This window comes from Parasteatoda tepidariorum, chromosome 4 (assembly GCF_982258835.1).
Source record: "Parasteatoda tepidariorum strain Cologne lab strain chromosome 4, Ptep-v5.0, whole genome shotgun sequence".
NCBI lineage: Eukaryota > Metazoa > Arthropoda > Arachnida > Araneae > Theridiidae > Parasteatoda > Parasteatoda tepidariorum.
The window spans coordinates 3,794,942-3,807,531 of record NC_141758.1 but is presented as its reverse complement, the minus strand read 5'-3'; the positions used below and the strand labels follow the sequence as shown (position 1 = coordinate 3,807,531).

The following is a 12,590-nucleotide window of genomic DNA, read 5'->3' as shown; positions in this document are numbered from 1 at the left end:
TACGACTATTAATGTTCAACTTCGTAACCTTGTAATTTTAGACCCAACCCAGAAAACGTAACTCCTGAATCCGGTATTGGGAGTAATTAGCCTTAGTGAAGGACTTTTTTTGATGGAACCAACATGCGTTTACGTTACATGCAGAGCAAAAACACGAAAAACTCTCCCAGTTAGCCTGTCTGCAAGGGGACTCTAACCCATAATCCGTCTACCGCTGAGGATATTTTACGTCAGCACTGTGATCGGTGGGAGCCGGGTTCGGAATTCGTATTGTCTAGCCAACGCCGGGATTCGAACCCGGTTTACCTCATTGGAAGGCGAACGCTCTATTCCCTGATCCACCACGGCTCTATTAACGAACATTGTATAGTTACGTCAGTTTCAAATGAACTAATTTATAGCAGCGGTCACCAATTAGCGCTGGATTGAGAGCATTTGAAACGAGGGTAGTTCCCTCATATTTTTCAGTAAAAGACACCATGCAGCTATAAAAGACGAGGGCTGCTTTTTGAGATGGTCAAGTGATTTAAACAGAACTGACTCATAATAGATATGATTGTCAAAATCTTGAACCGCGTTATATGGCGTTTATCTAGTTAATCTAGTTGTGACATCTAGTGTAAGAGATACAAAAAAACAAAAAAAATTAACCTTACAAAAAAATTAAGGTATTTTTGAGGTTTATATGAGGTTGTTTGGAGGTGTCAAGATTGGTTTCAGGTTTATTCGAAGTTGATTTCAAAAGCAACCTTAAAAGATCAACCTCCCAAGGTGTATAATCAAAGTGTATGAAGTTGGTTTAATCACACTTGAGGCTGTTTTGAGGTTGATGGAAATCTATTTTAGAGCAACCGGCTTAGGGAGGTTGTTTTTGAGGTGCACGGATTAATTTTTCTACACTTCAAGCAAATACGCATATTTGAGGTGTGAATGATTTCGCTCGATCTAAACTAAAATTATTTCTGAGTAATATATGAGATTGATTTTGTGAGGTGTAAATGAGGTTGAAATTGGGTTTATTAATGAGGTTTTTTTTGGTGCAAAACATAACCTCGTTTTCTATCTCAGGTGTATATTTTAACATCTGTCAACCTCAAAAACACCTTATTATTTTGTAAGGGTAATGTTTGTTATCTTGTAAGTCAAACGCGTGTGAACTGAGCTATGATGCAGTAAGTGTGAGGTTAGGCCTTTTTTCAGAGAGTTCATTGCATCCGGGTCACCAATCATGGTGAATATAGTAGTGCAGGCGAATACAGAACTCGAACTGAGGGTTCGCATTTTTATGTTTTTAAGTGAAATGTGATCACCTAGTCCCGAAAGTAATGGTTGCATTATTTAGATTCAGTTCACTCTTTTAGTTACGAGCGTAAAATTATACAAACGTTTCTCAATAAATAAGCCTTACTGTAATAAACTATATAGGCCCATCACAGGTTACAGGCCGTCGAGCCAATGTAAGCCCATCATAGGCCAATGGAGATGAGCATCAATATGTGCTCTTCATGTTTCAACAAATTTTAACGTGTTAATTCCTTTAAACTTTTCTTTAACACCCATAACTTCATAACAAATTTTAACCAGGATTGCGCGCGAATTGGAGATGAGACGGGCTGCTCAGCTGAAAGAAGATTTCGAGATCGTATGCATTCGGGCTCATTAGCTGAAAGAGGTCATTCAGATCGATAGGATTGGGATCGTCAGCTGAAAAATCGGTCAGAGATAAAGTTTTCAACTACACTGGGGAACAAATTTTTTGTTGTATTGATACAAATACTAATTTAGTTTATCTTTTATCTGAATGTACAAATTTATTAAGAACGTGTAGGTTTATCTACATACATATTCAGTTGTCTGCTCCTTTGAGCTTAACACTTATGACAAAAAAAAAATCATAACTTTAACGTAGTGCATCATAAACTGAAATGAATTAATACCTTCTTCCTTTCACTCCCTACGCAGCAAAAAGAAGCTGGAACGTATTCACTCCAGTAAAATTTTAGAAATTCTGTTTAGGAATAGGACATTAAATTGCATAAGAACTCCTCTATCTAAAAGAGAGAAACCGAGTGCAGATTTGAAACCAGTGACGCAAGAAATATCAGATCCGTTCAAAAGTATGAGGCAACATAAAGAAAAAATTTTCCCAATGCTATTTTTTTATTTACAAAATTAGGTTTGACTTTTTTAGAATGAAAGATGTAAAAACTAATTAAAATAATACACTTTTTGATTTAAAACTAAGTCATCTTAATAAATATTTGCCATTTTTTTCCCTGCGCAAATTGGGTACTTGCACTTCAAGAAGAAGAGTTATTAAATACGGCATAAGCGTCATTAATACGGCATATAAGAAGAATTATTAAGTTCACGTTAATTAAATACGGTACTGTATTTAATTAACGTGAAGTTAATTAAACTCAGTGCCGTTTCATTCATCGAATTTATTGATACGTAGCTCTTTCTCTTCTGCATCTTTTACTTTATTATATGTTTACGAATTTTATTACAACCATGATATATTTTTTTTCTGTACCTGTCAACTTCGTTAGTTTATTTATGTTCCACCATGTCTGTCTTTGCATTAAGTAAGAAGGAAATATTTGCCAAATAATCTTAGTGTATGAATATAGAATGTATCATTTAAGAGAACTGATGATTGAATGGCTTCGCTTACTCGAAATGGAACGGAAAGAACAGTTGCACTTTTAATGTATGCCACTTTTCAACAACCAATCAAGATCGAGATACCCACACAACGTCACTTGCAGGCATCCCATTGTGGTTTGATATCTTCGTGAACTTAGTCCTCTAGGTGTCATATTAAATCATGGATAAAGGCTTAAAAAAATCCATCTATTACAAGATTAAAATAGCTTATAATTAAAGTCTATACTCCTGTCTAAGATAGGGAGTCTCCCAAAAATAAACTAAATAAAATTCTATAATTTTGAGGTTTTTTATTTCTAATTTTCGACTAAGTTTTTATTCGTGTTAGATAATTCATTATTAAATGTAAACAAAGATTTTCTGCAATTTTTTATATTTTTCCTCTTTATGTTTTTGAAACGCTTTTTTTTCCCAGGCTAATGATGTTGATAGTGGCCGTTTTGGAAAAATCACCTACGCTCTGAAAGGATTTGGATCTAACAAGTAGGTATTACTACATTTTCCTTTAATTAAAGTCTATACAGTTTCCAAGAATCATACTTGAAAATACAAATTTTGCTGCGAATTAAATTTTTTCCACCACAAATTGGTGGAAGTAGGAAAACACAGCACTTCTTAAGCAACGTACCTTTACAAAAAAAATGGCAGTTCAGTAATACTTAGAGCCATTTTCTGTTACTAAGGTTAATACACAATGCGCACGACTTACCGGAAATTTTTTTTAAAAATTCGTAGAATTGTTAACACATTGCATCCGGAAACTTTCCCAGTTGAGTTGGATGAAGTAGAGGATATTAGCTCTTCACTTTTATCCTCTGTGCTGTAAGAGAGAGTTCGACTGAGGGTGATGAGTTGAGTTAATGATGACGGAGAAGTAAAGGTACAAGATGATCATGGTGAGAAACCTAAACCAATTCGATGCAGTTTGCAGATGTCAAAACATAAAATTCTGCAGGTCCAATACACTTTTGGAGAGGTTGAGTTGATGATCATGAAGGGGTTTAAACGAATTCAATGCAATGTTTGCAGTTTTCTGAGAATTCAAAATCAAAATTTGGTAATTCCAACACTCTCTGGAGAGACACATCCGTCAGAGGAAACTCTTAACGGAAACATTCTTTTTCTCAGGCGATTAGGGCGGCTAACAATTAAAAATTAAGAGAAATTAAAATTTTTTTGTATTTAAGAGCATGTGAGATTAGTAGGTTAGGGACTAGAATCGTCTAGTTACACAAAAAGATCCGTAGTGGCTCAGGAGTTAAAGCATTCTCCTCCCAATGAGGTAAACTGGGTTCGAATCCCAGCTATGGCAGGCCAAAACGAATTCCGCACCTAGGTCCACTGACCACAGTGCTAACGTAAAGATATTCTCAGTGGTAGATGGATCATGCATAGGGTCACCTTGCCGTCAGGCTAACAGTGGGAGGTTACAATCAGGATGTAACGAAAATGAGTTCCATCAAAAATTCCAAATCGAATCTTAGCAATGACTGGCCGAAACAAATTCCGCAAAACTAGCACCGACCACAGTGCTGATATAAAGATATCCTCAGAGGTAGACGGGTCATGGGTTAGAGTCCCTCTGCCGTCATGCTAATCATGGAAGGGTTTCGTGGTTTTCCTCTCCATGTAACGCAAATGCGAGTTATTTCCATCAAAAAGTTCTCTGCAATGGCAAATTTCTCCCTATACTTGATCTAGAAGTTCTCATTTCCGGATTAGGTTCAAATTTACGAGGCTACGAAACATTGCTAGACGTAAACCTTAAATTGGGTCGGTTGTTCAATGACGGTAATAATAGTTACATCCAAAAAGGACACAAAATTCTTGTAAAAAAAAATTTCGCGTTGGTCATAGCTGAGTAGACGGTGAGAGAAAAGTGGGAATTCCCAGATTGAGGTGCGTCGAGAACTTTTCCAAAAACAGCTGTTATAGATGTTGTTGTATTACAGCTGTTATAAATAAAAAAAATATTATAGTTTAATGTTACAGTTTAAAATGTTATTGTATAAAAAATGTGGTAGGTAAGATTTCATAATGGTTGGAACAAACTTGTTATTATAGCTGCAGTTTAAAATAAATTACTACGAACAATTGTACTACTGATTTCAAATATACTGAATCGTTTGTGGCAATCTTTCAAAAACGTATTTTTATGTGACCCGTCTGCAATGTGTTAAAATAAAATATTGTATCTCAGTTCTTTCGTTCCTACCAGAATATTTCAATAACTTCAAATAAGCGTGTCTAGATCTGAAGATGTACTTACAGTAAGAAGACATTTTCAACTTTTGTGTATCAAAATGAATACCTTTCTCAGGGTTGCCCACGGACGACTAAAATTGGAAAAAGTGGTGAAACATAAAATTCAAAATTTTTCATAACGAAATTAAAATTAGAAATATTTTATAGCATATTTTTTTCCAGTTTACCTTTGAAAGTGACTGCTAAGTGTGTTTTTGCATCAAATATAGATAATTTGAAATGTAAGTCATAGTAGTAGTTTCTGATGAATAATTAAAGAGATAATAAATAAAATAAAAAATTGAGTTTATACCATTTTTCGCATTTTTAGTCATCTATAGCATCTCTGCTTTTTTTTTAAAAAAATAGTTCCTGATACGATTTTCTATTGTTGGCTTCGGCTACTACCACTTTTAGTCTTGAAATATTACCGTCCCATAATTTCTGATCCATATATATATATATATATATATATATATATATATATATATATATATATATATATATATATATATATATATATAATGCTAAGTTTAGTCCTGCCCCCGCTTACTTTATTAAGGACTCTGTTAACATTTTAACTCCAATTTAGACTAATTTTTCAAATTTAAACACACTGTGTACTCTGCAGCTGCAAAGCCCGGCTACCGGGGGAGGCAGGGGAGTCACCCCTTGTTTGTATATATTTGTAAATATTATAAATTATTTTTTACTTTTCCTTTCCCTTGTACTTGTATTTTTCGATTAATACTTGTTTTCCTTTGTTATTTACGTATATTCCATACTTCGTCCTTAAACGACATAATTTTTTGAACCCCTTCAGACTTAGCTTTAAGCTATAATTCCTCCCCCCTTCCGACCCTTAATTCTTTTCAATTTAGATGAAGGTGAAAATAAACCTCTGGGTTAGCTACTTTTGGTTAGGTACTCTGATTTAAATGTTTTTTTTGTAACGTTTTTGTAATCTATAAATGTGTTGTTTGCTTTCTAGGTTTGATGTGAATTCAGAAACGGGAGAAATGGAAGTGTCCGAATGTGGACAATCCACATGCCTGGATTACGAATCTCAGAAAAGCTACTCCCTTACTTACGAGGCCAAAGATGGCGGCGACAGGGTGACGTCCGTGAATTTGTTCGTCGAGATCACAGACACCAACGATAACACTCCACAATTCACCAAAGAAGTCTACACTCATGAAGTTTTAGAGAACACTGCGAAGCTCTTACCACCGCTATTCATTAAGGTAATCTAGAGCATTATTTGGCTTGGTTTTATGGTTTTAACTCCTCTCATCATCTGGGATTTTAGATTATATTTCTCTTCTATCGATTTTTTTCCCTCTGTTAATAAACATTTGATGATACCATATATCAATCAAAAGGTATATACTTTAATTATTTCAGGTTTCATAAATTCAAAATGGCAAATTTTGCCGGATTTTCGTGGTTGGCAGGAAAAAAAAATTTAATGTGGTAGCAATACTGACATATGTTTTAATGTTTTAAGCTGCCAATTAAATTTTCTATTCAAAGGAAATGCAAAAAAAAACCTGTTTGCAAAACCATTTCAAATCTAACTGATTTTCGGGAAAAATAAAGAACCCTGGTTATCGAAACTTATTCAGAGTTAAAATGTATTCGTAACCGTGAATGACCGAAATCAAGAGAATGTCCACTTTCACCGTTCAATGTCAATCATGTCGCTTTAGTGGATGTCCAAAATATTTGTTATATCCGATTTGGATATATTATTATTTTATTTATTCGATCTTTTAATATCTGCTGAGGAGAGATTCGGAGAAACATCAGTGTTCGGAGGTACCGGTTAAATGCATACCGGGCCACTGAACCTTTAAAAAAAAAATCAGTGTAGAGTATACCGGGTAGTGGCACTTTACTAGACCTAGTATATATTTCGGACATTTACCAAAGTGACTATGTGATTGTACACATTCACCGGTGGAAGTAAACAACCACCGATTTCTGTCATTCACAGTAACATACATACCAGGCAGTTTCCCTCACTGAAAACTAGCTGTTAAAAAGTTTTGGGAGCCAGGAAAGTTTTCTCCTTCCAAAATTAACCCTTTCACTACCAATTTTTTCTTCTGAGAAAAAAATGAAATAAGTACTTAAATATATCAGTTACAATGCAAATACCGATAAAATTCTGAAAAAGGGAAAAAATTACTGAATTGTCAGTGATATCAAGGAATACCAGTGGGACATGCATTCATAATAATACAAAGCATATTTTGCCCATAGGGTTATTTGAAACTGCCTGCGGGACATATATGTCCCGGTGGAAGCGAAAGGGTTAAGCAAATGATACCAATTTTTCCTCTTTTTCGAGGTACAAACAGCCCTGGAAGATATAGGGGGGGGGGAGGTATCTCGGTGGATTATTTGTTCTTCTTAAAAGCTAAATGTTCAGTAGTTTTGAGAAACAATTCATTTTTTTCCCAGGTGATGAGAACCCTGGTTTCAGTTTTTAACCTAGGTATAACCATGATGTTAACTCTAATTATAAAAAAATAAACCCAAATAAGTAACATTCCGTAGGCTTGACTCATATTACGTTTAATTGATGCCTAATAACGAACAATCTTATTTTTTTCATTGTTTCTAGGCAACTGATTCTGACGGTCCAACGCAGGGGAATGGAAAAATCACGTACAGCATAGAATCCAGTGAACTGGAAGACGTGTTTGCCATATCTATTGATCCTGAATCAGGAGAGGTTATTCTTCAACGACCTCTGAAGCATTCTGAAACACCATCTGGCAATGGATTGGTCACCATCACCATCAAGGCAACTGACCACGGCAACCCACCCCTCTCCTCTACCACCAAGCTGATTCTGAAAGTCAAGGTAATATTTCTTGGATTCAGTACCATAACCGCCTTTTTTCTTTCAAAAGAAATATTGACCTAATCATAATAAAAGAAGCAATGTTGCCAATCGCGATTTTTTATTTTGAATGTGATATCAACGCCAACAAAATTTATGCTTTATTATTTGATTTAATAAGCTAATTTATAATATGGAACATTCGTGCCATTTTTTTTTAACAAGAGATTTTTCTTTAATGTTTAAAGTGGGTGATAAATATTTTATAAACATTGATTTTGGACGTCATTATTGGTTTTTGTTTAGCATTATAGTTGTCTAATCGCACTAGTTCCATCTGAAATTAGATATATTTTCGCTGTTTCAAAATTATAAATTATATTTATTTTAATGATAAAATTTAAGTATTTATATATATTTAAGTATAGTTTATATCAATGATCTATATTGACTGTACATATTGTAATGCATCAAATATATATTTTTTTTTCTAGAAAGAGAACGATGGGGCCCCAGAGTTTATTCATCTTCCTTACAGTGCAAGCGTGAAAGAAAATTCCGTTGGAGGTATATTTAATTATTTATTTTATAAAAAAAAAGAAAACATAATTATAGATTTCATTGCGGAACAATAATAAACTCCGAAATAAAAATTGGAAAATAAAGAAGCGTTAAAAAAGTTTTGGATTGAATGAAATGGATAATTTGTGCTGATTACTCAATAAAATAAATTTAACAATGAAATTAATTTAATTCTTTTATTCCTTTGCTGAATGCAGCTTATACAGATGGGTAGCCAAAACAATACGAGCACAATAATACTGCACTGCAATCGAAAAATCAACGTAAGCGACGAAAAATTCAAAATTGAGATAAATATAAAGTTGGCATCTTTATATGGCAAGCTACATATTGCAAGAAATTTTTTTTTCAAAAATAAATTTTGTTTTATAAGTTTTTAGAAATTTTATTTTAGTGTTCATAACATTATCAATAGAAGGAGAAAAGCTGTCAAGCCACTTTTCTCGGAATCAATCGTGAATCACGTTATTTTTTCAATTGTTATAGTAACTCTGTGTTAACAATCGTCCTTTTATCAGTAAATGTTAACAAATCAATTTTTACAAAAAGCGTAGAAAGTTGACAGCCCTGCTATCGATTGATTACAACTGTCCAAACAGATGAATGTTGTTGTTGTTGTTAATTTACGTCGCACTAGAGCTGCGCAATGGGCTATTGGCGACGGTCTGGGAAACATCCCGGAGGATGATCCGACAGATGAATGTGCAAAAGCTCTTTATAGGGCCGGTTCACAGATTTAGATTGTGTAAGGTATAGGTAGATTGATTTTAAAATTGATTGTAATTAAACTTTTAAAAAAAAAAGACATTTTATAAAGCTTCAAGTGTGATCTTTCAAATCGACAGGGTGTGGTCTCAAAAATAAGAAATCTCAGAAATAAATACTGATAAAGAGAGGAAGGAAACAAAAGATATTATTTAATTGCAGAAACTAAAAATTTTAGACAGTCATTTCAGAACAGCATTAGAATTCAGAACATTACAGCAGTGTCCAACAGATGGCGCCGCAATCCATCAATGAACCGAAAGATCAGTTTAAGCGTTGGAACGTGAAAGGAGGTTATGATTAAGTACCATGTGCTCTATTTAACCTCTTCGAGGCGGGCGAGTCTTGTATGCATTCTCAGGGTGTCAAAAATCAGGGCAAAAAAGATAAAAGTGGTAGTCAAACTATTTTATAGCAGTTTATTTGTGGGCGGGGTAATAATAGTTTGCTTTATTTAATTCACCACCCATTTGTTCGAATTAAAAATTGTATAGTTACACTTTTAACACGCAAGGATTGGAAGAGTTAAAATGAAAGCAAAAAATAAGTCTGTCAAATTAGCCAATCTTAAGTTACAGCTTTTTACCATCCTGATTCCGTTCGAATACATTTATGACGTGCCGAAAAGGTTAAAAACGTGTGTTTTCGTTATTGATTAGATCACATTCCTACGGGGTTTGCATTCTTTTCAAAATCTCAGTACAGCGCACAGCATTTGTTAGCAACTTTTGTAACAAAATTCTAAAATCTCTGTATTAAATTTTTGCAGTTTCCACCAAAAACACACGATTTGTTTCATTCCTCTGTTTTTCGGGGGATTTTTAATTTTAAAATCAGTCGTTCCACCACTGTATTTACTTTTTCATTTCATTTTAGGCACCAGTGTCATCAAAATCAAAGCTTCTGATCCAGATGGTCCAGACTCTGGTCTCAGTTATTTCATCCGTAGTGGGGCTAAAGACAATTTTGTTCTAGACCAGAAGTCCGGTCTCATCACGGTTGCCCCAGGAGCAGACTTGGACAGAGACGTCTATGGATTAGATTATAACATTACTGTAAGAGTTGAACACAAATTTATTTTATAGCACATAACTGATTCATCTGCCTGAGCTCGTTTTTTAGAGTGCTAGCAGAAACTAACCCACATTTTTGTCACATAGAGCGGTAATCCCCTAAAACTTAACAAGTGTAGAGTGTGGAGATGTCTACCAATGGGCATAATTTACGTTAACACTGTCATAATTTACAATTCTCCCAAGTTGCTGCGAGTCGGCTCGGCCTACATTGCAAAGATTCGAAGCAGAATCGATTCATAGAAGCGAGCGTTTTAACCCTTGACTTTCATTTCCAATAATATCAGCTTTTTCAGTAATTTGTTTTTAAATAATAGTTTTTGATAAACAATTAAACCACAACTTTCGAAAAATATTTCGTGATAAATTAGGTTAGTTTCCATCTAAATACGATTTTATGACAGATATTTAAAGGGTATGTCTAGCAGACCACTTTATACCAGCAAATTTATCCTGTAGTAGCAGGGCATTTTGTACCCCAAAAAACAGGAATAACTGATAATAAAAAAAAATTCTATTTCTAGCTTGTTTTCGCATGGAATAAATGCTCGTAATTACAGGGATGCCTCAAGCGATTAAAAATATATAAAGATTGATAGAAATCAAAAATCTAATGGAAGAGATTAAAATTAATAACTTTTTCTAGCATATTGTTTTCAGTTAATTATTGCAGAAATTCCTAGAGTTTGGATGCCGGATATATGTACAATCTCGGTGTTTGCCGCGAAGCACCACTGACCGATTCATCTTTACTGGGTAGACATATAAATATAGGTCATAGTTAAGTCATAAACTTGGTTAGAATTTAGGGGAAATCCCCATAGTCAAAAGCAACAAAAAAAGAAAAGGTATAGCTATTGGTCAGACAACATTCCTGAAGTTTATTATTATTTTTTTTTTTAGATTTAAATATGAGTAGTTTAGAATGTATGTCATAGTGGTAATTACGACTGTATAATTATATAAATTATATAAATGAAGAATGTATTGAGTTTTTACTACGTCTTACAATTTTAGTTGCCTGTGGCACCCCTGTGATTTGATTGCTAATACATACTACAGCTATTTTACCTCATAGGAAATAGTTTAGTATAAAAGTTACTACATTTAATAAGTCGATATATAAGGTTCCTTTAGTCGGGTTTCTTAAGGTTTTTTAAGTCGATATATAAGGTTAAGTAAAGTTTCTTTATTTCTCCTAAACTTTAGATCAACCAAAATATTGAGGAAGTTAATTGATTTAAGTTTTAATACCATCCATTTTGAAGATTAAGATAGTTATATTAGAATGCTTTTTTAAATATAATGGCATACCTGCCAACTCTTAATCCTTTCGAGGATGATTTTCCCCAGTTGTACTAAAATGGAATTTAAATTACAATTTTAGACAGAAACATACTCTATATTTTGAGTGAGCTTATGCGGATTACCACAACAGTATTACATTTTACTACCACTTTAAATATAGAAATAAAATTTTACGCCAAATGCGTGAAAGTTGGCAGGTATGTAATGGTATTGAAAATGGTATAAAGCTGCACTTTCTACGATCTTTTTAGTCGATGCAACTTTTGCATTTTCACTAGCAAGTATATATATAGTATATATTAGGATGTAAGAAATTAAAAAATAATAATGATAACTCAGCTACTCGATAAGTTGAGCATGAAAACTATGCAACGCAAGTAGTCACCTTACGTACTGTGAGACTGCGAAGAAGAAAATAAAATTAATATTTTTTTTCGTTCCTGTATTAGGTTCAGGCTGTGGATTCAGGAAGTCCAGTGCATCAAACAGCAACGGCAACAGTATTGATTACAGTGGAAGATGTGAACAATAAACCACCAGTATTTACACAGGAATCATACGTGGAATACGTTCCTGAAAGTAAGTTCAGCGCACAAAATATTTGAATAAAAATGCATTTAATATAATAATAAACACTAATGATTTGATCTAATGATTAACACGTATTACTGAGCAATTTCAAAAGTTCAAAGAGTTGACTTGAAATTGCAAAGTAATTAGTGCAAACACTGTTTTAAGTTTTGATATCAAGTGCAAAAACGTACTTTCTCTGAATAACTTAATTATTCAAAGGGTTAACTAAAAAATGTCAATAAAATTGCGCGAAATATTTTAAATTGCAATATCAAACAAAAAAAAAACTTAGCTTCTCTGAATGTACATACATTTTTTCAACGTTCACGGGATTTAGATTCTCCAATATGGATGGAAATTTGAACCTATATATTTTATTTATCTTAGTTTTATGCCCACATGAGAACTTTACTCATTCATCTGCGTTGTACGACATAAAAAGGCCAGAAAAAAGGAGGAATTGTTAAAAATTTCCCTTCATAACTTATCTAATTTGGGAACAAAAACAAGCGATAAAAGAATAA

At 33.7% G+C, this 12,590-nt stretch overlaps 1 protein-coding gene across 2 annotated transcripts in view; it reads left to right on the top strand.

Annotated features, from left to right (window-relative positions):
* Positions 1–12,590, top strand: part of Cad74A (cadherin 74A) — a 138,739-nt gene that overhangs the window by 63,168 nt on the left and 62,981 nt on the right. For both annotated transcript variants that reach the window (XM_087160531.1, XM_087160530.1), the window contains exons 14-19: positions 3,086–3,153; positions 5,906–6,158; positions 7,544–7,786; positions 8,260–8,332; positions 9,989–10,167; positions 11,943–12,072. In XM_087160531.1, coding sequence (XP_087016657.1) covers positions 3,086–3,153; positions 5,906–6,158; positions 7,544–7,786; positions 8,260–8,332; positions 9,989–10,167; positions 11,943–12,072 — 946 coding nt within the window. The remainder of the gene's footprint in view (positions 1–3,085; positions 3,154–5,905; positions 6,159–7,543; positions 7,787–8,259; positions 8,333–9,988; positions 10,168–11,942; positions 12,073–12,590) is intronic.